At 62.2% G+C, this 23,736-nt stretch overlaps 2 protein-coding genes across 5 annotated transcripts in view; both read left to right on the forward strand.

Annotated features, from left to right (window-relative positions):
- The first annotated feature begins 4,223 nt into the window (after positions 1 to 4,223).
- AQP8 (aquaporin 8) lies at positions 4,224 to 9,101 on the forward strand. The gene is made up of 5 exons (XM_064726238.1): positions 4,224 to 4,435; positions 6,300 to 6,426; positions 7,022 to 7,236; positions 8,243 to 8,377; positions 8,689 to 9,101. The coding sequence occupies exons 1-5, from the start codon at positions 4,224 to 4,226 to the stop codon at positions 8,729 to 8,731; spliced, it is 732 nt and encodes a 243-aa protein (XP_064582308.1). The 3' UTR covers positions 8,732 to 9,101.
- A 12,476-nt stretch (positions 9,102 to 21,577) lies between these two features.
- Positions 21,578 to 23,736, forward strand: part of PRKCB (protein kinase C beta) — an 83,453-nt gene continuing 81,294 nt past the window's right edge. For 2 of the 4 annotated variants that reach the window (XR_010442062.1, XM_064726299.1), the window contains exons 1-2: positions 21,578 to 21,866; positions 22,100 to 22,131. Coding sequence is in view for 2 of the 4 variants with exons in the window: in XM_064726299.1 (XP_064582369.1) it covers positions 21,694 to 21,866; positions 22,100 to 22,131 (205 nt within the window). In the remaining 2 variants the exon portion in view is untranslated. The remainder of the gene's footprint in view (positions 21,867 to 22,099; positions 22,132 to 23,736) is intronic. The other 2 variants (XR_010442063.1, XM_064726300.1) reach the window with 1 other exon arrangement.

Raw genomic sequence — 23,736 nt, forward strand, 5'->3', positions numbered from 1 at the left:
CTGCCATGGCAGGGACAGCTCCCACTGTGCCAGGGTGCCCCAAGCCCTGTCCAGCCTGGCATGGGGCACTGCCAGGGATTGCCACAGCAGCTCTGGGCACCTGTGCCAGGGAAGGATTGTGCCCTGAGAGGCTGGAGAGGAGCCCTGCTCAGGATGGGCTCCCAGAATGGGGAAGGGGATGGGAAGCTTTGCTCAGGAGGAGGCTGGTCCTGCGTCCCTGGCACAGTCAGGCAGTGCTGCCTGCCCCTGACAGTTCACCAGGAGCCAGGAACCCCTCCTGGCTGTGGACCCCTGCTCTGGGTGGTGCCCCTGCCCTGCCCCTGTGTCCATCCACGTTGCCCATCCCTGAGCATGGCCTGCTCGCTCTGCACAGATGATAAATGAAGGTGCCTTCCAGGCAGTTCAGTTGTTTAACTTCCAGGGCTTGCCCAGCGTTAGGAGCTGAAGGAAGAGCAGTGGGTGGCTCAGTGCATGGGGTTTCAGCCCCTCTGCAGTGACCAGCTCCTGTTTTGAGTTTACACAGTTTTCAGGTGCCTGGGCTGCTGGGCACAGGAGAATGTGGTTATTGAGGATGGAAATAACCAGGACAGCCCGGGGCCAGGTGATTGCAGGGAAGATGTGCAGGGCTGGGGGGCACCAGCAGCATCCACCCCTTCTGGGGGACCTTGGTGGATTTAATGCTAAGCACCAGAATTAAGAATGTGAAATAGCAGAATTAAGGCCTGGGTGGTGATTTGCCAGCTCAAACACCATTCTGGGCTGTGGGACTGACACAGCTCCATCCCTGCTCTGCAGCAGGCAGCGCTCAGCCCGCCCTGGGGATCCCTGGAAATTTCCATCTGCTCTGAGACAGCAATGGGAGGAAAACTCTTACACAAGAGGGCTCTGCGAGGGGCAGAGGTCACCTCACCTGTGCACTGCAAACCATTCTGAAGTTCTCTTTCAGCCCCTTGTGTAATCCCTGCAAACCATTCTGCAAGTTCTCTTTCAGCCCCTTGTGTAATCCCGGGGACTCTCAGATAAACGGGGAAGATAAGGCAGTGTCAGAGGAGCTGCTCTGGTTCTTTATGGCTCCCTGAAAGAGCTGACCCCGTGCTGCATTCGCTGGGCCTTTCCTTGCAGCACCACGCTGTGCAGCGCCAGAATGCTTTGGAATGAGTTTTCTATGGATGCCAGCTGGAATTCTGGTGTTTAAAATGTACCAGGGCCGATTCACAGAGAGCACTCAAAGCGCTTCAAGAGCTTGGAGTGACAGGAAAAAGGGAATGAATTCAAACTGGCAGGGAGGAGGTTTAGATTGGATTTTAGGATGAGATCCTTCCCTGGGAGGGTGGGGGGCCCTGGCACAGGTGGGATTCAGTTTCCAACCCAAACCAGCCTGGGGTTCTGGGACTGTGTTAACAGCACTCAGTGATGTCCTTTAGTGCCTGCCTCAGTGCTTGTTGCAGTTTGGGTGCTTTGGGTTTAGAACCCCAGAATGGTTTGGGTTGGAAAGGACATTAAAGATCATCCAACCCTCAGATCTGGTTCTCTCTGCAGATCCTCACTTGGGTGCCTTGGTTTGTTTGGGAAAGCAAAGGGAAGGTGGCAGATCTGCTCAGTGAAATGAGGGGAGGAGTGAAACACTGGGGGTGGATAAAACTGGGGTGTTCTGGCTGTCCTGCCCAGGTGCATGGGTGAGGGAAACGCTCCCTGTGATTCCTAAAAACCATTTCTGGAAGCCTTGGCTTGCTTGGTGCCACCACTTCCTGTACTAATTGACACAGTTGCTATTGTCACTTATCTAACAAATCGGTGCAAGCCCAAACAAGGACAAAAATAAGTGTCTGCTGATAGGAACAGATTTATCTGTTCTCATCCCCACGCCTTTTCCCACGGGCAGAGTTTCCGTATGAGCAAACCTTGGTGCTGAGGATTCCATCTCCTGCTCAGGGCAGGGCTCTGCCCTTGGCATCCTGGGGCACCTGTGGGCACGGGGCAGGTGCTGAGGCTCCCACCCAAGGGAACCCTTCCCTCAGGGCTGTGCCTTTGTTCAGTGCTGTCTCAGGCCCGTGCTCAGCAGGAACTGAAGCCTTTGTGGCCTCAATGTGGAGCATTTCCTCCTCAGGGCTCAGGCAAACATCCCGCTCCCCAGAGTGGTAAATGTTTAAAAGCCAAGGACAGGGGTTAATCCTGGCTGTGGGCTGTGACCTTGCTGTGCTCTGAGGCTGCTACGGTGCTGGGAGCAGAGTGTGGGCACGGTGGCACCAGCCTGGGCACCTCCTGTGCCAGGGGGCACCCAGCAGCACCTGGATCTGCCACCTGGCTGCCTTTGCTGGCCAGCGAGGGTCCTGGGGCTGCTGGGGCTCACCCCTGCTGCTGTGGGGTCTAGGATTGGGGTCTGGGATATAGAATCTGGGGTCTGGGATCTGGGGTCTGGGATTGGGGTCTGGGACAGCCCAGCTCCTGGCAGCGCCTGCACAGTGCCCTGGGAGCTGCTGCAAGGAAGGAGCAGCTGAGATCTGGAAGTGTGTTACATTGATCTCTCATAATAAACACCCCAAAAATAACTGAAATCTGGATTCCTTCTGCCCAAGTGCAATTTCTTCCCAAAGGAGCACTGGTCATGCAGGGAGCCATGGGACAGATGGGTTCCATGGAGCTGTGGGAAGCTGGCCCTGGGACACGGTGCCCTGGGAGCTGATGGGATTGGATCAGGCCCTGGGGGTCCCACAGCTCTGGGGGTTCATGGGGGCCCCCAGGCCAGGCAGACCCAGCTGTCACTCTCCACATGCCAGCTGTGTCTATCAGCGATGCCAGGAGCTCCTGGCTGTAGGAGGAAGCTCCTGGAGGGCACTGGGTCAGGGGGGGCTCATTCAGAGGTGCCCTCACTGGGATTCTCCTGCCTGACCCCTGTCAGCAGCGTGGCCACAGGGACAGGCAGTGGAAATTTCCTTCCCATCCCCAGGGCCTTGTGACAACACCATAAACCAGGGTGGTTCTTTACCTGCTGACAGGAGAGAAGAGCTCCTGCAAGCCCCAGTCCCCACAGCAGCACAAACACGGGCTGCAGGTGCTTGCTCCAGGCTCAGGGCCCATCCTGCAGGGCTGGGCTGGTCCCTGCCTGGCTCCTGGGCACATTCCTGCTGCTCCAGGAGCTGCCCTGGCATCACCCTGGCAGTGCCCATCTCTGGGTGGGGGGTCACACTGATCCCTCTCAGTCAATACCCCAAATCAGCCACATCTGGATCCCTTCAGCCCAGCTCAAACCCCCCCAGTGAGCCCTTGCTGGTCCTGCTGGGAGCTGTGGGCTGTGACCTGCTGGTACCTGGGGGTGCCCCATTCCCCCTGCCCTGGCTGAATCTGCTGTTCCTGCAGTGATCCCTGCTGGGATGAGGAGGGTTTAGGCAGGGTTTAATCAGTGTTGATGTTTAATCAATGTTTGATCAATGCCAACTTTGCAGTGGCTGCTGGATCCCCTGGCACCGCTGCCCTCATCTTTATTGAGAGCAGTGCAGGAGGAACAGGAACCCCCAGCCTTGGCACCCTGGGCAGGATGTGGGCTGAGCTTTACAGGAGTTTGGACTGGTGGTCTCCACTCACAGGGTGGGCAGGCCTGGCACAGGGTGCCCAGAGCAGCTGGGGCTGCCCCTGGATCCCTGGCAGTGCCCCATGGCTGCGGACAGTGGAAGGTGCCCCTGCCCAGGGCAGGGGCTGGCACAAGATGCCCAAAGCGCTTCAGTGCCTCAGAGCACTGCAGCAGTTTCTCAGTTCCAGCTGCAGTTTCTCAGAGCTCCCTTCCCTCCTGAGCCAGCCTGGGGTTCTGGGCTCCAGCAGAGCCCCAGGCTGTTCCCCAGTGGCTCCTGCAGGCCCCAGGGCTGGGCACAGGTGCCACCTGTGCAGGGCAGGAACCCCCTCCCGACCCTTGGCAGAGCCCCTCACACCACCCCAGCACCAGCAAGGGAGAACCCCCCAGCCTTGAAGCACGGCGTGGCAGCGATAACGAGCTTTGATACCCCTGGGGGCCGGCCCTGCAGCTTTTATGGCCCCTTTTTTTCCCTTAGCAATGCAAATCCAATCTGTATTTAGAGCCTCCCGTGCGGAGCCGCCTGTCAGACTCGGGGGGAGCCCTGGGGTGGGTCCCTGCTGAGGGTCCTGCAGAGCCAGCTGTGCTCCAGCTGTGCCCAGCCGTGCCCCGGGCTGTGCAGGGCATTCCTGGGCACCCCTGCCCACTGCAGGAGCTGATGGATGCCCAGGCCAAGCCCTCAGCGCCACGGCTGCCCCGCTTCGAGCGCCACGTGCAGCCGTGCCTGGCAGAGCTGCTGGGCACTGCCCTCTTCATCTTCACGGGCTGCCTGGCAGTGCTGGAGGAGCCAGGGGGCACGGGCAGGCTGCAGCCCGCCCTGGCACACGGGCTGGCCCTGGCTGCCACCGTGGCCGTGCTGGGGGACATCAGGTAAGGGACACGGGGAACAGGGGGTGGCCCTGGCACAGGGGTTGGGGACATCAGGTAAGGGACACGGGGAACAGGGGGTGGCCCTGGCACAGGGGTTGGGGACATCAGGTAAGGGACACAGGGCATGGAATGCCCCTTTGGAGCTCCTGGTGGGCAGCGTGGCCCTTTGGGGGTGGTGGCAGTGGTGGTGGCATCTTTGGTGGCACCCATAGCACTGTGGGTTTGGGCTGCTCACCTGGCTTTGGATTGCAGTGTTTCCGTTTTTAGCCCCTTTTCATAAAATGGTCAGGCTGCAACGGGAGCGTTCTCCCCTGGGAGTTGGAGCTAGGAGATATTTAAGGGCCCCTGCAGCCCAAGGCATTCTGTGATTTTGTGATTCTCTGTGAAGCTGAGATGATTCCTTTCACAAGGATGTCAGAGCAAAACATTTTGACCCAGCTGTGCTCCTCCTCTGGGTATTTTCAGGTAAAAAATTAAAAGGGGATTTCAATTACTCAAAAGCAGCATTTAGAGAAATCTGCTCGTTGAAAAGCTGTTGTGTGGAGCTGAGATGTGGATTTATCCCCAAGGAAGAGGCTGGGAGAGCCCCTGGGGGGTTCATTGCCTTTCCTGTGTCAGCTGCAGGGATGGGGCTCCCAGGCTGTCCTGGCCTGGCCAGCATCAGGCCCTGGACCCCAGAGCCATGAGGGATAACTCAGCAGTGCCTGGTGGGAGGGAGAGCAGCCCTGGTGGGGTTTGTGCAGGGGAACTGCTGACCCACAGTGCCTGTGCTGGGCCCTGCTGCACAGACCTGGCATGGGGAACCAGGGCAGCAGCACTGGGGGCTTCGGGTGGGGGGCTGCACTTCACACTGAATCCTGAAAGGCTTTGGAGTAGAGAGACCTTAAATCCACCAAATTCATGGGCAGGGAAAACTTCCACTGTCCCAGGGTGCTCCAAGCCCTGTCCAGCCTGATCTTGGGCACTGCCAGGGATGCAGGGGCGGCCTCATTCTCTGGGCACCTGTGCCAGGGCTGCCCACCCTCCAGGGAAGGATTGAGCCCAGGGAGGGATTGTCCAGGGAAGGATTGAGCCCAAGGAAGGATTTCCCCAACAAGGACTGAGCCCAGGGAGGCTGGAGAGGAGCCCTGCCCGGGATGGGTTCCCCATCCAGGCTGCTCCCAGGTGGGTTTGTGTCCCCCCTGTGCCCAGGCTCCCTCCCAGCCCTGCCCAGCCCTGCCCAGCCCTGGCACAGCCCCGAGCAGCCCAGCTCCCTGCTCTCCCGGGGCTCAGTCCCAGCTGAGCAGTCAGATGTGCTGATGGATCCCAGACTCTCTGACTCATCACCAGCAATTACCAGGCTGATCAGTTATGAAACCTGTTCATTAACCCGTGTCTCATGGTAATCACTATTAATTAGAGGGTCTCTGTGTCTGACTGGCTTGTGCTTTTTGAGGTGAAGGATTTGGGTCTGGTACTGAGAGCCCTGCTCTGATGGGGGATGTCCTGCCAGGCTGGTGCCAGCCCCAGCCCTGCATTCCTGCAGCTCTGCCAGGCTGTGCCAGCCCCAGCACTCCTGCATTCCTGCAGCTCTGCCAGGCTGTGCCAGCCCCAGCACTGCAGCTCTGCCAGCCCCCTCTGCCCACAGCTGCCCTGGCAGAGCTGCTCACAGTGACACAGCCCCAAACCCTGTCCCCCAGACTGTCCCTGTGGCCCTGCAGGAGGGGCTGTGTGCCCACCCTGCTGCTGCTGCTCTGCAGAGAGGGAACAGCTGGATCCTGCTTTCCTGCAAACTGGGAAAGCATCCGTGGCTCCGGGCCATGGCAGGAGCCCCGTGCAGGGTGAGCCCCTCACTGATGCTCCTCTCTCTCTGTCCCCTCGGCAGCGGAGGCCACTTCAACCCCGCCGTGTCCCTGGCCGTGTGGCTGCTCGGGGGGCTGCGCGTCACCCTGCTCATCCCCTACTGCCTGTGCCAGCTCTGCGGAGGGGTCATCGGGGCTGGCCTGGCAAAGGTACGGACCGGGGGTGTCCCTGGGGCGGGGGGAGTGTCCCTGCCTGTCACGGCTGGCCTGGCAAAGGTACAGACCCGGGACTGTCCCTGCCCTGCCACAGCTGGCCTGGCAAAGGTACAGACCTGACACTGTCCCTGCCCTGCCACAGCTGGCCTGGCCTCCCCAGCCTGCTGCGGGCTCTGGGGCCAGCAAACCTCTGCTCTGTGGAGTTTGCTGTGCCCTCTGAGGGGGTACAGGAGGACTCGGGGTGCCTCTGCAGCACTGCCGTGCCCCCCCAGCCCTTTCCCCGTGCCCGTTCCCCCAGCACTGTGCCCCGGGGTCCATTTGGGTTCGGTGCTGCCCGTTCCCAGCACTGTGAGACCCCACATCCCCCGGGCACCGGGGCTCTCCCCCTGCCTGGAGCGGTGCCCCCGGTGCCCAGCGGTGCCCGGAGCCTCCTCAGTCGGGTGTGTTCGTGCCAGGTGCTCGGGGCTCCCTCTCCCCCCGCAGTTTAGCTCCTCTTTAAGCCGCCCACGCTGCCCCGGCAGGCGGCGAGCCCGTGTGCTGGCACGGGCACAGCCTGGGCACAGCCTGGGCACGGCCGGCTCTCCCGCAGGCGGTGGCACCGAGCGAGCGCTTCAGCAACGCCAGCGGCGGAGCCCCGGGCGGTCCCACGGCCCCAGAGCAGCTCCCGGCCGTGCTGGGGGCCGAGATCGTGCTCAGCTCCTTCCTGCTGCTCGTGGTGTGCATGGGAGCCGTGAACGGCAGCACCCGCACCCCGCTGGCCCCGCTGTGCATCGGCCTCACCGTCACGGCCGGGATCCTGGCGGGGTGAGAGCCTGGCCTGTCCCTGTCCCCGGGACCCCTGTCCCCTGTCCCCATAGAGCCACCAGGGGCTGCTGGCACCGGGCAGGGCTCAGGAGGGACCCGGGGTGTGGGGTGGAAGGGGGGCAACTCTGAGCATCCTCCATAGGGGCACCCCAAATCCCACCCCGACCTGCTGCACCTGGGATGGGATCCATGGGATGGGATCCATGGGATGGGATGGGATGGGATGGGATGGGATGGGATGGGATGGGATGGGATGGGATGGGATGGGATGGGATGGGATGGGATGGGATGGGATCCATGGGATGGGATGGCATGGGATGGGATGGGACAGACCTGCCCCCCTGCCACACCAAGGGCCCTCCCCTGACCGGGGAGTCCATGAAATGAGCCCAGTGGGTGCTCTGGCCGTTTGGGAGAGCTGATGGGGCAGGAGCAGCCCGGGCTCAGCCTGGAGCAGGAGCAGCCCCAGCTCATCCCGCACGTGTCCCCGCAGCCCCTGAGCCCGCACCGTGGGTGATAACACAACCCCGGGCCTGCCGGGCCGTGTTTGCCCTGGGAAGCCCTGAGCAAACAGGGGGCTTTGTGTCCCTCGTGTCCCCGCACCGCTGGCAGCGCTGCCAGGCTCCGGTGCCACTGTGCCAGGATAACGAGCGCACATTGCAATTAGCGATGTTAATGGGCGCTGTGTTCAGGCAGCGCTCACCACTCCGGCAGCACCCCGGGCCGTGTTTGCACAAACCCCTCGGCAAATATTTACCCTAAAGCTGCGATTGCTGCTGCCCTGCTCCCGTGTGTGAGCCGTGAGAGCCATGCAGCCTCCATGAGCAGAGCCTGGCTGCCCTGGCCCGAGCCCAGCGCCCACCTGAGCCCCGGGAAGGGTCCAGGGAGGAGGGGGGATCCTACTGCCCACCCCACTGCCCCATTGCCCATCCCGCACTGAGGGGATGCTGCTGCCCCGTGTCCCCTGGGATGTCGCAGCCACCGCGCTCCCCTTGTCCCCTTGCAGGGGCGGCGTGTCCGGAGCCTGCATGAACCCAGCCCGAGCCTTCGGGCCGGCTCTGGTGGCGAACTGCTGGAACTACCACTGGGTCTACTGGGTAGGGCCCATGCTGGCCGCGCTGCTGGTCGGGGGGCTGGTGAGGTACGTGGCACCTGCATGGCACTGCCACCCTGGCACCCTGAGCCTCCCTTTGCCTCTGCTGCCCCTTCCATCGGGCAGGGCTCCCAGCTGATGCTTTTCCAGAGGGGTGTCCAAGGCTGGGGGCTCCTTTCCCTTTTCCTTCCCATGAGGACAGGGGGGCAGCAAAGGCCCAGCCTGTGCCCACACGTGCCTTTGCTTCACCCGTGTCTCGTGTGGTGAATCAGCCTCGGGCTGGTGCTGTCCCCGTGTCCCTGTTGTACCCTTGCCACGGCAGAAACACTGATCCCAGATTTCTGTTTTTCCTCCCAAAGGCTCCTGCTGGGTGACCAGGCCACCCGCCTGCTGCTGAAGTGACAGCGGGCACAGGGCCCTGCCCGTGGGCAGCGGGCACGGCCCAGCCCAGCCCTGCCAGTGTGGAACCTCCTGCCCCTGCTCCTTCCCTTCCTCCTGCCCCCCTGGCACCTCCCTGGCACCCCTGGGCCATCCACGGTTCCTCCTGAGGGAGGATGGAAACGGGGCTCTGCCAGCCCTGCCCTGGCACTGCCTCACCGGGAGCAGCCTCGTGGTGCCCCAGGCTGCTCTGGCACTTCCCCTGTGCCGTGTCTGACCCCCAGAGCTGTGCCCGGGCACCCACAGGAGCCCTGTGCCCGCTGGGCAGCCGCCTCCTCCCGCTCTCGCCGGCGGCTCTGGCAGTGCCAGGGCAGTTCCCAGCTGTCCCCGTGGGGCTGGCAGGGCGCTGCCAATGTCACCGCTCTATTTTCAGCTCGTTTCCTACTCTGCCGTGCCGGGAGGTGACCCTCGCAGGGCACAGGCTGGCACAGAGATGGTTTCAGGGGAAGGACAGCGCTGCGGAGCTGCAGGGGTGAGGGAGGGCCGGGGATGGAGCGTCCCTGGCTGGGTGGGAGGGGGCGGCTGCGGCACCCCCGGGCTGGGCAGGAGCCCCGGGCGGCTCCAGGTGAGCGGGACCCGGAGCTGCTCACCCCGGGAGGAAAATGGTGCAGCCCCGAAAGGAGACAAACAGCACGGCGATGTCACCGGGACGGTTGGCATGGCAACGGCACCGAAATGCCGAACCAAACACGGAGCAGAATCTCAGCTTCCTCCGCGAAGGGAGCCCGTGGGGAGCGGGTGCTGGGGGTCCCCAGCGTGTCCCCGCCCCGCTGGGGTGCAGCGCTCGGTGGGAGCGGGGCTGGGGCCCCGGGCGTGACGGGCTCCTCCTGCTCCCCCTTCCCCTTTCGAGAGGATGCTCGGGCCCGCAGGAAACGCGCTTGGCTGCGGCTGCTCTGCGCCGGGCAGCCTGCTGCACCGCGGCTACTGCCTGGACCCTGCACCCAAATCCACTCTGCGCCCCAAATCCATCCTGCACTGCCTGCATCCCGGAGCCCTGCACCCCAGATCCATCCGGCACCCCAGCTCTCTCCTGCACCCCAGATCCATCCGGCACCCCAAATCCATCCTGCACCCCAGCTCTCTCCTGCACCCCAGATCCATCCTGCGCCCCAAATCCATCCTGCACTGCCTGCATCCCGGAGCCCTGCACCCCAGATCCATCCGGCACCCCAAATCCATCCTGCACCCCAGATCCAGCCCACCCCCATCTCCCTGCTGCACCCCGGTTTTAAGGCACCTCTCCCCGGAGGTGCAGGGCAGGGGCTCAGCAGGTCCCTGCAGTGCCGGGGGCAGGGGACAGCAGGGACAGCAGGGACAGCGGGGGGACAGCAGGGGGACAACAGGGACAGCCCGTGCACAGCCTCGTGTGCTGATGTGCTGGGCACACTCATCTTTCGTTTGTCAGGGTGACTTCTGATAAAGCATCTGTAACACCACGATGTTTTTCCTTGAGTATTATTAAAGTGCTTGATTTATGCTAATTAAATACCAATTAACTTCCAAGCACTTAATGTGCTTTAAGGACATAAAATACATCTCATTCCCATTCAATTAAATCTGCACCAGGCCTGGACATGGGTCTGCACCGTGTTTTTATCAGCACATGGATCTGCTGGGATGTTGCCCGGGGTTTCCCAGGTTCTGGTGCCTGCTGGGATGGAAAGGGGTGGGGATGGAGCTCAGGAATAGGTGGGTGCAGGATTCTGCTGCCAGGGGCAGGCACAGCGTGGTCATTGCTGAGGTGAGGGGCTGGACAGGCACCAACACTCAGCCAATGGTCACTGCGAGATGAGGGGCTGCAGAGGCACCAGCTCTCAGCCCCTGCATGATGGAAAGCTGAGATGAGCTCAGGGCACTCGGGAGAAATGCCAGAGGCTGCACAGACAGCAGGCACACGCTGGCCCAGGTGCCGCCAGCTGTGCCCGGTGCCAGCACGTTGGGAACACAGGGAGAACGATCAGGGTGCTGCAGAGGAACAGCCAGCCCTTCCCTGTGCCTGCTGCTCAGCAGCCCTCACCCACAGCCTGGGAAAGCATCGGCTCCCAGCGTTTTGCCTCCCTAAGCCTCCCTTTGGCAGGGTTGCAGGGCTCTGGCAGTGTGTTCCCCCAAAGCCTGGCGCTAAAATAGCAGCCCCAAGCAATGCAGCCCAGGGAGGGGTGCCAGGAGCGTGGCTGGGGGGGTTAGAATGGATGGGCACTATCAGAACATGTCTGGGGGGTTAGGATGGATGGGCACTATTAGAAGGGCATCTGGGAATTCTCCTGTTGCTCAGCTCCAAAGGTTTCCTGCAGCTGGAGGAATCGCAGCCTGGAAAGAAGAGCTGAATTACTCCTTTAGCTCCTGTTTCCCATCAGGCAGAGCCGCAGTGGCTGCAGAGCGAACCCCCAGCTCCCCTCTGGAGCCGTGCCAGCCCCGCAGCTCCCGGTGCCGGTGCCGGCGGCTCCCAGGGGTGCTGCGGGCCGGGCGGGGCCGGGCGGGGCCGGGAGGCTGCGTGGGGACAGCGGAGGTGGCGATGATGACGCGCGGAGCCAGCTCTGCGCGTGAGCTGGCAGCTGCATGTGGGAGCGGGGAGCGAGGGATGCGGGAGTGGGAGTGGGGATGGAGCGCTGGGGAAGCTGCGGCAGCCGCTGCAGGCGGGATGGGGATGTGGGGATGTGGGGATGGGGATGTGGGGATGTGGGGATGGGGATGGGATGTGGGGATGTGGGGATGTGGGGATGTGGGGATGTGGGGATGGGGATGTGGGGATGGGGGTGTGGGGATGGGGGTGTGGGGATGGGGGTGTGGGGATGTGGGGATGTGGGAATGGGGGTGGGGGATGTGGGGATGTGGGGATGTGGGGATGTGGGGATGTGGGGATGTGGGGATGTGGGGGTGTGGGGATGTGGGGATGGGGGTGTAAGGATGTGGATGTGGGGATGTGGGAATGTGGATGTGGGGATGTGGGGATGTGGATGTGGGGATGTGGGGAGGGGTGGATGGGGATGTGGGGATGGGGAGTGGGGATGGGGATGGGGATGGGGATGTGGGGATGTGGGGATGGGGTGTGTGGGATGTGGGGATGTGGGGATGGGGGTGTGGGGATGGGGATGTGGGGATGGGGATGTGGGGATGGGGATGTGGGGATGTGGGGATGGGGATGTGGGGATGGGGATGTGGGGGTGTGGGGATGGGGATGTGGGGATGGGGATGTGGGGATGTGGGGATGTGGGGATGGGGATGTGGGGATGGGGATGGATGGGGATGTGGGGATGGGTGGGGATGTGGGGATGTGGGGATGTGGGGATGGGGATGTGGGGATGGGGATGTGGGGATGTGGGGATGGGTATGGGCTCCTGCGGGGCTGGGCAGCGTCCCTCGGCACCGTGCTACCTCCCCAGGGATGTGCCATGGCCCTCAATACCGTGACACGCCTCTCGATGCTGTGCCATGGCCCTGGCTCCCATGGCAAATCCCACAGCACTGCCCCGTGTCCCCATCACTGTGCCACCCCCTGTCCCCATGCAGACCCCCAGCACGGTTCCTGCCGTGCTCCCCAATCCAAGCCCCAGGCCAGAGCAGCCCCACAGGCCGTGCACGGAGCCCCGAGGAGCCTCCCCAGCTGGTTTTGCTCCGGCGCTGTTTCCTGGGGACACTCCCAGCCTCGTGCCAGGGCCGTGCCCGCTCGGTGCCACTCTGCTCCCTGCGGCAGAGCGGGCACGGCCCTGGGGCGAGGCTGCCGGGAGGGAAATGTGGCAAGAGGGGCTTTCTCCATTCCCCCCCACTCCTCCTCACTGCACTGATCTTTCATTTCCCCTCGCTGGCATCGGGCACCCCTGGGGCTCCCTGGAGAGGGGCTGGCACAGAGCTGTCCCTGGGGACCCCCGGGTACCCCATTCCCGCAGTGCAGGGAGAGCAGACCCCCACTCCTCCCTGCTGACACCCAGCACAGAAGGCTCCCTGTGCCCAGCGCTGCTCAGCCGAAGGATTTACATTTTAAAGGGGTTTTAGAATGGATTTGCACAGACGTTTATTTGCAAGTGTTATTTTTTTCGGGCTTTTGCCACTTTGAATGTTTGTGGAGAAGAAATAACAGACAGAAACCACAGCCGGGAAAGCCTCCGAGAACTCGTTTGCGCTCATGCAAATGCGGCGAGAGCGGCAGCCGGGGGTCAGCCCGGCCATCCTCAGCGGCAGCCGGTGCTGCTGTCGCTGCCGGCTCCGTTCCTCAGCCCTGGGAGCTGCCGGCTGCCCCGGTTTGTCACCAGCGAGCGGCGGGGCCGCAGCTGCGGGCGCTCCGTGTCACCCCGGGCTGCCTGGGGCCGGCAGGAGCGAGGGCTCGGGGGGAACGCTGCTCGAGTTCCGCGCTGGCAGCAGCCAGAATGCCGCACAATAAATAGCCGCTTTAATTACCGCACAATATTTACAAGATTGCTTCCTCATTTGGGAAATTAAAACAAATGCTCCATCAAAATGATCAACACTGTGCAGGGAGCGCGCGGGGCTGATGGAGGAACCCTCGGGCTGCGCATGGAGGCGGCTCTGGCGCCTCGGGGCTGCCTCTGCTCCGGGTCCCCGCCCTGAGCTCGGCCTGGCACGGCTCGGCCTGGCACGGCTCGGCCCGAGGGAGACCTGGGGCGTTGGCAGGGGATGCTGAGCTGCCAGGGCCTCTCACCCCGGGGTGGGCTCCAAAAGGAGAGCTGGGGAGGTGGCCGTCCCCTTGTCCCCTTGCCCCTTGTCCCCGTGTCCCCGTGTCCCCGTGTCCCCGTGTCCCCGTGTCCCTGCCCCAGCAGTGGCTGTCCTGCCCGTCTGACGGCTCCGGGCCCGGGTCCCTCCCGCCTGGGCCGGTGGGTGCCCGCAGAGTCCCCGTTGTGTCCCCGCCGTGCTCCGGGCCCCCTGAGCATCCCCGGGATGTCCCTGTGGGCCGGGGGGGTCTCTGGGGACCGAACCCCGGGGCTGCTCTTGTCCCAGCCCCCTCCCGTTGCGAGCTCTTCCCTCAGCTCCTTTCCTCCTTGTTTTGGTTTGGGTTTTTTTTTTGCAGAACTCCCGTTGCCATGGGAACGGTGACATCCCGACATCCCGAGCCGGGCGGGGCGCCGGGAGCGCGGCTGCCCCGGAGCCACCCCGGACACGGGCGGGGGTCCCAGGGTGGGGGATCCCAGGGAATGGGGGTCCCCCCGGGCAGGGAATTCCCCTGGAGCGCTCCCGTTGCAGCGGAAAGAGCAGCGCGATTTAATTACACCCGAGCACCTGCTGCCAGTCCGGCGGGTCCTTTCAGGGGAGGAAATTCCATCTGGAATGAACGGGGTGAGGTGGGGGTAAAGCAGGACGGCCCTTGGCATCCAAATGTCCCTTAATAAAGGAGCTCGCAGGACCTGATGGATGCGAGCCAGGAACATTTGGGATTGTGGAGAATTCACCCTCCATGTTCCCGGGGCAGGGAGAACAACTGGGGAGCCCGGGTGGCATCGCACGGGCTGTCCTGGGGTGCAGGAGCAGCTGGGGTTCACTGGGAGAAAGAATGGAGAGGGAGAGCGGGGAATGGGGTGGGGTCCGAGCCCCTGCAGTGTGTCAGTGACAGCGCGACCCCCGAGAGACGGGGCACAACCTGGGCGTGGCACAGCCTGGGCATGGCACAGCCTGGGTATGGCACAGCCCGGGCATGGCACAGCCTGGGTATGGCACGGCACAACTCGGGCATGGCACAGCCCGGACACGGCACAGCCAGGGGGCGGGCACGGCCCGGTGCCCAAGGAAATGCCCACGAACACCATCACGGGAAAACCCCACAGACACCACCACGGAAAACCCCAAAAGCTCCCGGGGGCTCTGTGCCCCTGCAGGATCGCCCTCGGGCCGGGGTCAGGCGCTGCCCGTCCCGGTGCTGCGGATCCCGAGGAGCAGGAAGGAGCCGCAGGAGCCGCAGCCGAGAGGGAAAAGCCAGAGAACGATTTCCAGCTTCCTGCAGATGGCAACCGGTGCGATCTGGCTGGCAAACACAGATGAGCAAGAGTGAGCGAGGGATAAATAAACCTCGCGGCTCTGGAGTAAAACAGCCGGCTGGGGTTTGCTGCAGAGAATTCCCTCTGGGACAGTGCCGGCTCCCCATCCCTGCCATGGCACAACCCGGGACACCCCCAGGGCACCGGGGACACCGCCAGGGCACCGGGGACACCGTGCCCTCCCACCCGCTGCCCCGGGGCTGCCCTCGGGGCCAGCGAACACAGGCGCAGCCGAGGCACAGCTGCAAAACCAGCCCGAGTCATTTCTGCACAGACCAGGGAAAGCCTCGTGCGAGTGTTTTCCATTCCAAAGTTATTTTGGGTCCTAAACTGGTGAAGCCCCAAGTCTTTCTAGGGGACTTTATTTTTGTTCTTTTTTTTTTAATGAAACTTTTTTCAAAATATTTCTGGAAATTCATGACAGGTGTGCTGTCCTCTGCCTGCAATATTTTTGTAATAGTTTTTTCCTCCCGGTGAGGAGCTGAAGGGACACGATGTGCTGGATGTGGCACTGGGGAGGGTGACCAGGGGGACACCAGGGGACAGCAGGGCAGGACCGAGGCGCTCCCGGCCGCAGCTCCCGCCTGCCCGCTCGCCCTCCGGCTGGAATAATCTGCAGCGGAAAATAACACGAGATAAAGGCGGTGAGAAACGGAGAGCCCCGCCCGGCGCTGCGGGGTCTGCGCGACATCCCGGGCTGGTTTGTGCTGGGCAGTGCCCGGGACAGCCGGGCTGGGGCTCTGGGGCTCCATCCCGGGCTGGTTTGTGCTGGGCAGTGCCCGGGACAGCCGGGCTAGAGTTCTGGGGCTCCATCCCGGGCTGGTTTGTGCTGGGCAGTGCCCGGGACAGCCGGGCTGGGGCTCCATCCGGGGCTGGGGCTCCGGGGCTCCATCCCGGCTGGGGCTCCATCCCGGGTTACGGGATTCTTGGAGCGAGCACCCCGCACATCCCTGCCCCTGCTGCACCCGTGAGTGAGGAGCAGCAGAGCGGCTGTGAGAGCAGGGATTGCTGCCTCGGCTGGGAGGAAAAGCCTCCCAGGCACAGCTTAATGAAGAAATCATTGTTCAGGGATCAGCCCTGCGCCGTTAATGAGCCTCGTTGTTATTTAAATGAGGCTCCTGGAAGGGCCGGGTGAAGAATTCATTATGAGATGAATTTTCTGAGCAGTGTGATGAATGATGGGTATAAAAGCAGCCTTCCCTCGGGAGAAGGAAGCTGCAGAGAAATTGAGCTCCTGCGGGAGAGCAGCTGGAGTTTGCCACGGCACAAGCAGAATTACTGTGCGGCCCGGAGGGGCAGGTGCTGCAGCACGGCCGGGGACAGCACAGGCTTGGTGGCTCTGCTGCCCTCCCGCTTCCCCTTGGCTCTGCCACCGGAGCTGGGCTGTGCCACCAGAGCAGGGCTGTGCCACCGGAGCTGGGCTGTGCCACCAGGCTGTGCCACCAGACTGTGTCACCGGAGCTGGGCTGTGCCACCAGGCTGTGCCACCAGAGCTGGGCTGTGCCACCAGGCTGCTCCCAGCCCTGTTCTTGGGCACTGCCAGGGATGCAGGGGAAGCCCCAACTGCTCTGGACACCCTGTGCCAGGGCCTGCCCATCCTCCCAGAGAACAATTCCTCATTTCCAATATCCCATCCATCCCTGCCCTCTGGCAGTGGGAGCCATACCCTGTGTCCTGTCCCTCCATCCCCTGTCCCCTCTCCAGCTCTCCTGGAAATCCCACAGGATTTCTCTTCATCTTGTACAGCTCCAGCCCATCACTCACAGCTCAGTCTTGTTGCTGTTGAGTTTGAGTCTTGCTTTTTAATCCAGCATAAAACTTTAACGCTGTCCTTGACTCTTCCTGCTGTTCCCTGGCTGTCCCAAGCCAAAGCTCCCCTTCGCACCCTGGTGAGAGGTGTGGAGGTGGCAGTGCCACCCTGCCCGTGCCACCACCCTGACCTCACCGTGCACTAACCCAGTGTGAGCGCAGAGGGAAATCAAAAAGTTGGATCAATAGCGAGGAATAATGACAACTTCCTGCGGAGTTATAGGACATGGAAGCCAATTATCGATCAGATGGTTTGGGAACCAAGCAACAACACCCCAAGGATTTCACCACAAACTTTGCTCAACCAACTGTGCGGGAAGGCGGTTTGATGTGGGCCGTTTCTGGGTACATGAAACAGAATTAATTTGTTCTCCCTGCAAGCCAGCAGCCAGGAATATGAAATATTTAAATAGCCTAAGCATGTTTGGCATGTGCCGAGCCATGCGAGCGCCCGGAGTGCCTGAGCCTGCGGGGCTTTGGGCAGTGCCCCCAGTGCAGGGAGCAGGGGCTGTGCCAGCCGGGTGGCGCTGTCCCCGTGTCCCTGCTGCTGTCCCTGTGTCCCTCCGGCTGTCCCATATCCCTGCTGCTGTCCCCGTGTCCCTGCGGCTGTCCCCTTGTCCCTGTGTCTCTGCGGCTGTCCCCGTGTCCCGGCGGCTGTCCCCTTGTCCCCGCTGCTGTCCCCGTGTCCCTGTGTCTCCGTGTCTGTCTCTGTGTCCCCTTGTCCCTGCTGCTGTCCCTGTGTCCCTGTGTCTCTGCGGCTGTCCCCTGTCCCCGCGGCTGTCCCCTCTCTCCGGCCACTCCGGAGCTCTGTGTCAGCTCAGGCTCCGGGGTTTGGGTTTTTTCTCGCCCAGCAGTGAAGCTGTGCTGGATCTCCTGCCGCCGGTCCGTGCGTGGGGAGCTGGGTCTCTCCTCACATGAACGCAGCCTCTCTCTCTCCCCGCTCCATCCTCGCCGCACGGAGGACGTGGAACACGCGAAAACTGTGAAAGCAGAACGGGAAAAGCCGGAGCAGCTGATGCCAGCGGGCTGCGGGGGGTGCCTGTCACCCCGTCCGGCCCCAGTGTCCCCACGGAACCCGGGGCAGGGCGCTCCCTCCCCGGGGATGGCCCAGCCTCGGCTCCAGCTGCGGCTCCAGCTGCGGGGCTGCCCCCGGGCCTTTGTCCCGTGGGGTCTGAGCGCGGCTGTGCTGCCCCCGGGGACCCCGAGCAGCCTCAGAGCGAGCGGGGGCTGAGGAGCCAGCTGCTGTCAGCAGCGACAGGATCCTCCGGGGGCTGCAGGGAGCAGGGCTTTCTGCCTAAGAATATCCCTGTCCGCGTTCCCAGATCCCTGTCCGTGTTCCTAGATCCCTGTCCTTGCTCCAGGATCCCTGCTCCAGGATCCCTGTCCCTGTTCCAGGATCCCTGTCCCCATTCCAGGATCCCTGTTCCAGGATCCCCGTCCCTGCCCCAGGATCCCTGTCCCCTCTCCAGGATCCCTATCCCTGTTTCAGGATCCCAGTCCCCTCTCCAGGATCCCAGTCCCCTCTCCAGGATCCCTGTCCCTGTTTCAGGATCCCAGTCCCCTCTCCAGGATCCCTGTTTCAGGATCCCTGTCCCCTCTCCAGGATCCCTATCCCTGTTTCAGGATCCCAGACCCCTCTCCAGGCTCCCTCCTGGCCTGCTCGGTGAGGGCAAGAGGACAAACGGATGTGGGGGCTGCCGAGTGCTGCTCAGACACCTTTATATTTAATTAGAGCCGGACTTTTCCTCCACCTGTTTCCTGTGGCGGATTTGGGTCCAGAAGAAAAAAGAGATTAAAAAAGAGAGAGAGGAATCTGTTCTTCAGCTTTTTGGAACTCTCCAGAGGAGGTTGGTGCTGCATCCCCCCATCAGTGTGGGCTGGAGGCTGCAGTGCCTGCAGGAGGGGACCGGGACCGAAGCTCCCGCAGACCCAGGGGCTCCTGCACACCCAGGGGCTCTCGCATGTGTGGGGCAGAGCTTTCCCAGGAAATGGGGAAATTCCACTTGGTTTTGGGGCTGTGTCCCTTTCCTGGGCTCTGGGGCTGGCTGTGTCGAGGTGGGGCCGGGGGCCGGCACTGTCCAGCCCAGCCCATCCCTCGCTGTCACCCAAGCCCTCGGGCCCGGTTGTTGGGGCTGCGGGATTTCCTGGCAAGGTTCAGGTTCCCGGCTCCGGCCCCGACCCCGCAGCTCACGCCGGGCTCGCTGCTCCCACATTTCCCTGTGGCTGCTCCTGCTCCCCCTTCCCAGGGCAGCTCCTCGCTGCCTGCGGGGAGGATGAGGAGGGGGAGGATGAGGTCCCTTCCTGAGGATGTGAATCACGCTCCAGGGGCGGCTGCCCTGCTCCCGCTGCCTCCTGTGCCCCGGCAGCCGAGCTGGGCGGTGGCAGCTCCATGGAGATCCCTGTGGCGTGGCAGGAGTGAGATCCTCACTGCGCTGGGGTTTGTGCTGCTCTGCAGCCGGAGCTGGTGGAGGGGAAAGCAGCATTAGAACAGAGGCTTTCATGGGAGCAGGAGAGAGCTGGGCTGGTTTCCCCTCTGCTCCACCACTGTGCTCCCCCGAGAGCGGCTGCTCGGGGTTGTTTGTGTGTGTGTGTGAGTCCCTCTGCACACCTGGGGACTGCCCCTGCCTTAACAAATATAACAGCTTCCTCAGAGGAAGGAGCTGCTGGGATGTTCATCCCCACGTCTCAGAGTGCTGGGGCATCTGGGTCCTCAGCTTTGTGAAAATTAGCATGGCCGTGAAGATCCTGCCTTTAATATGACGTGACTCAGAGCGCACTAAATAATGAAAAAAGTAAAATTAAGTGGAATTACGTAAACTAAGGAAAGAAAGCAATCCCCTGAGAGCAAGAACTGTACCTGGCTTTTGTGCTTTTGTACAGAGGCCCAGCAGTGACAAAAGTTTGAGCATGATTATCATGATTATCAACACTCGTAGGGGGAAATGAAAGCCATATTCTCTGCATTCCACATGCAGCAGTTATGGGGGCTGTCCTTGGGAAATGGGAACACACAGTAAAAACAACAAGGCAGAAGCAGGCAGAGCCCAGAGTTTACAGTAAAAAGAGCAGAATCCAGCCCGGAACAGCTCCACGTGCAGAGCAGCAGCGCTGAGGGGAACACCCCTCTCCCCTCCAACAGTGCAGAGGGAAGGAGCCAAACCGCCCTGTAATTATTGCCATTATTGCTGGGCTCCTTCCCGGGCAGGAGGAGTTATTTCTGCCTCACAGCTCGCTGGGTGAGCCCGCAATGATTGGGGCTCCCGGGGCAGGGGTCCCCCGGCATGGCCGGCGCTGCTGGGCACAGAAACCCCCACTGTGGCCCCCACACACCCCGGGGACATCCCCCCATCCCCTCCCAGCACGGCACAGCACCAGCAGGGACGGCTGCCATTCATTTCTCCTTCTTAGCAGGAAAATCAGACGGTGCTGAGGGATGGAAGCAGCCTGCTGTTCCTGCGAGGGTGACATCAGCAGGACAGGTCAGCCCCGGTTTATTACTGCAGCGAGCCTTTTAAAGCAGCTGCATAATAACAGCCCTGGGCCTATTTCGGGAAAGCCTCCTGGGTGTTTAATTCCATGGAGTGAGTGGGGCTTTCTTCACAGAAAGAGCATGTAGGATGGAGGGCTGGATCACAGCGGAGCAGGGATGGTCCCGGGCCTCAAAAGGGGAAGGATCACGTGGATGCAGATCCAGAATTAAACCCCAGAAGTGAGAATTTAGAGAGACTTGTTTGTGGAAATAGGGTTACGTTTCCCTTGGAGTTGTCTCATGTTTTGATTTGAATTCTCATCTCCTCAGCACCCAGAGCAGGACGATGCAGCACCAGGCAGGCCCAGGGAGACCTGGATGTCAGAGGAGGAGGCTGATGGATCTGATTTTCCATGTCTGTGGGTGCTGTCAGGGAGTGAGAGAGGTGAATGGTGGATGTGGTTGGAAAACTCCTCTGTGCCAGCCAGCTGACATGCTTGCAGTGGGTTGGTAAAAGAAGATCATTATTCCAACCGCAAATTCAAATTCAAAACATCATTCCCAGAGGCCCACTGAGCTGGTGGTTTGTGCCCAGTGTCAGTGCGAACCCTGTGTCTGTGTGATCCCCGTGTCTGAGTGAGCCCAGTGCCCAGCCTGGCACAGCTGCTGTGCCCGAGCTCCTGCCTGGATTCCCTCTGGACTTGACTCAAGTTCTGCAGAAAATCAGGGTAGAAAAAAACATTCAACAGTGCGAAGTCTGGGATTCAGGAGGACCCAGCAGTGTCACTGCCAGTCCTGCAGAGGGCATGGGGCAGTGCAGGTGTCTCCACGGCCGGCACAAACACATCCATATCTACCTCCCACTGAATCCTGCTTGTTCCCTCACCTGCCAGCTCAGGCTGTGGGACAGGACGGTGTCACTGCCTTGGTGACACTGCCTCACGCAGGCCACTGGCCAGGTCTGTGCCTGCCCCGGGCTCTGTCCCTGCCCATGCCCAGTGTCCATCCCAGCCTGTTCCCAGTGTCCATTCCCAGTGTCCATCCCTTCCCTTTCCAAGTGTCCATCCCTGCCGTTCCACCCATGTCCTTTCCCTGTCCCCAGTGTCACCCGGTGTCCATCCCTGTCCATTCCCAGTGTCCATTCCCAGTGTCCATCCCTGTCCATTCCCAGTGTCCATCCCTGCCCATTCCCAGTGTCCATCCCCGTCCATTCCCAGTGTCCATTCCCAGTGTCCATCCCTGTCCATTCCCAGTGTCCATTCCCAGTGTCCATCCCTGTCCATTCCCGCTGTCCATCCCTGTCCGTGCCCGGCTCTCCCCGCGCATCCCCGCGGGATGCAGACGCTCTATGCAAATGAAGGGCGGGCCCGGGCCCCATGCAAATAAACATGCAAATCGAGCGGGGGGGCGTGGCCGTGCCGAGGCGCGCGGGGGGCGGGGCCTGCGAGGCCGCGAGGTGCCGGGGGCGTGGCCGGCGATGCAGATGAGGGCGGGGCGGTGCCGTATGTAAATGAGGGGGCGTGGCGCGGCGGGCGGTGTCGGAGCCTCCCGCCAGCTGCGGGCAGCGGCCCCGAGCGCGGCCCCGGCAGCGCAGCCGGAGCGGCGGCAGCGGCGGCGGAGCGGCGTTAGCGGAGCGGGCCGGGCCGGGCCCGCAGCCCCCGCGCAGCATGGCCGAGCCGCCCGCGGCAGCGCCGGCCCCCGAGGGCGAGGAGGGCCCGGTGCGCTTCGCCCGCAAGGGCGCCCTGCGGCAGAAGAACGTGCACGAGGTGAAGAACCACAAGTTCACGGCGCGCTTCTTCAAGCAGCCCACCTTCTGCAGCCACTGCACCGACTTCATCTGGTGAGCCTTGCCTGCGCCGCCGCGGCCGCTCCGGGACACCGGCTCGGCGGGACACCCCTCCTCGGGCTCACCCTCGCCATGCTCCGGGCCCACTTTCCTCCCGTGCCCCCATCCCGCCCCATCCCATCCCATCCCGTCCCCCCGGTGCCCGTTCCCCTCCGGCCGGCGGCTCGGGCAGGGTCTCTGCGCCGCGGGGCCGGGGCCGGTGTCTCACTGCGCCTCTCTCTCCGCAGGGGCTTCGGCAAGCAGGGCTTCCAGTGTCAAGGTGAGTGTGGCGCTGCCGGGGGGCTCAGGGGGTCTGCGCTCCGCGTCCGTCCCCCGGGACCGGCCCGAGCATCCCCGCGTCCCCTGCGGGCACCATCCCCGGGTACCGGCCCGAGCATCCCTGAGCATCCCCGCGGCACCGCCAAGCAGCTTAGTCATTTTTTAATCAACCCAGCAACTAGTCGGTGCCTTTAAGCTGATCGTGTCTCGTTAGCAGAGATAAGCGCCCGGGAGTTCAGCTAAATCCCCCGAAAAAGGCCGAGGGGAGTTTGTTTTTAATGTACTTAACGCCAAAACATGTGCTGGGTGGCGAACGGGCTGGGCGAGGGCTCCGCGGCTGGAACTGCGCAGCCGGCGAGGGCTTGAATGGCTTGGTTGTGTTGCTGGGGAAAAAAATGAGGCTTTATAACCAAATATGTTGCGGTAGCCGGGTTACTATGACCATAATTCTTTGTTCTGATGATGCTGGGGTTCCGGAGAGGCTCTTCAGGGATCGGGGATGTCCCCCCGGGACATTGGGCTGAATTACCCAGGCGTTATCGGGCTGTAGCCAGCCCAGCTGGGGGCTGCTCCTGCCCGGGCTCCCCTGGCTCCCACCTGCGAGGGTTCAATCGGGGCTGCTCTCGCAGCTGCTGGCAGCGAAATTTTCCTTTTGTGAATATTTGGGACAGAGGTTTATTTTGGCGGGTGGCTGACTCCCAAGTTGAGGTATTTGGCATGAAAACAAACGTGCTTTAGAGCTCTGAAAGGCTCCTCTTTGCAGCTGTCCTTGGGCTTTTGGAGTGGCACACGGTGTGAGGAGCTGGGCTGGGTCTGGAGCATCCCTGCAGCTGCCTGTACGAGCAGTGTGAGCCTAATCCAATTTAAATGATGCTGCTCCTCATCCTTTACACTTACCACACGCATATAACCTTAAAATACCAAAGCCATCTCCGTGCCACCTCCCAGAGCCCAGCCTGGAGGCCTGGACAGGTGTTGGCAGGCAGAGGAGAGTGGATGTGGAGACTGAAATGTATCCCAGGGCTGCTCTCAAGGTCACAGCTTCCCCTGGTACCTGAGGTTTCACACATGGGCAGCACAGCCACGGTACTGAGAGGAATTCTGTGCACCCTGCTTTGGTGTTGCCAGGCTTTCCTGGCTGTGAATGAATTCCCTGAGCTCCCTTACAGCGAGGTGTATTTGTGCAAACACGGTGTCTGTGAAATCCAGGGCGTGTTGTGGAGGGGTGGGCACCACCCCAGCCCGGCAGGGTTTTGCCTGCGTTATTTCCAGAGCCTGCTCAGTTCTACCTGAGCATCCAGTGTCGGGTGCCTGGCGCCTTTCCAAGTCTCCTCCAGCTGTCAGGAGCTGTTATCCAGACCTGATACGGTGCTCTTGCTCCAAGGTTTGCCCTCAGATGGTTTTGGGCAGGGTTGAAGCAGCCCTGGCTGTGAGGGCAGCAGGTGGGCACACAGAGCTGGGCTCGGGGTGGCTGGGCAGTGCAGCCCTTGTGAGCTGCAGTGGCACCAGCAGCACTGCCAGGGGGTCAGTGCCACCCCCGGGGGTGTGGGACAGGTCTGTGACATGCCCTTGTGCCTTAGAACCCCCTTGGCAGGGGTCAGTGGTC

The sequence above is a fragment of the Zonotrichia leucophrys genome, chromosome 14 (assembly GCF_028769735.1).
Source record: "Zonotrichia leucophrys gambelii isolate GWCS_2022_RI chromosome 14, RI_Zleu_2.0, whole genome shotgun sequence".
Classification (NCBI taxonomy): domain Eukaryota; kingdom Metazoa; phylum Chordata; class Aves; order Passeriformes; family Passerellidae; genus Zonotrichia; species Zonotrichia leucophrys.

Bases quoted from the DNA above. Each gene is read 5' to 3' on its own strand.
- AQP8 (XM_064726238.1), top strand. From the start codon at position 4,224: ATGGATGCCCAGGCCAAGCCCTCAGCGCCACGGCTGCCCCGCTTCGAG. The intron at 4,436-6,299 runs GTAAGGGACACG...TCCCCTCGGCAG, and splicing joins GCCGTGCTGGGGGACATCAG to CGGAGGCCACTTCAACCCCG. The intron at 6,427-7,021 runs GTACGGACCGGG...GCTCTCCCGCAG, and splicing joins TCGGGGCTGGCCTGGCAAAG to GCGGTGGCACCGAGCGAGCG.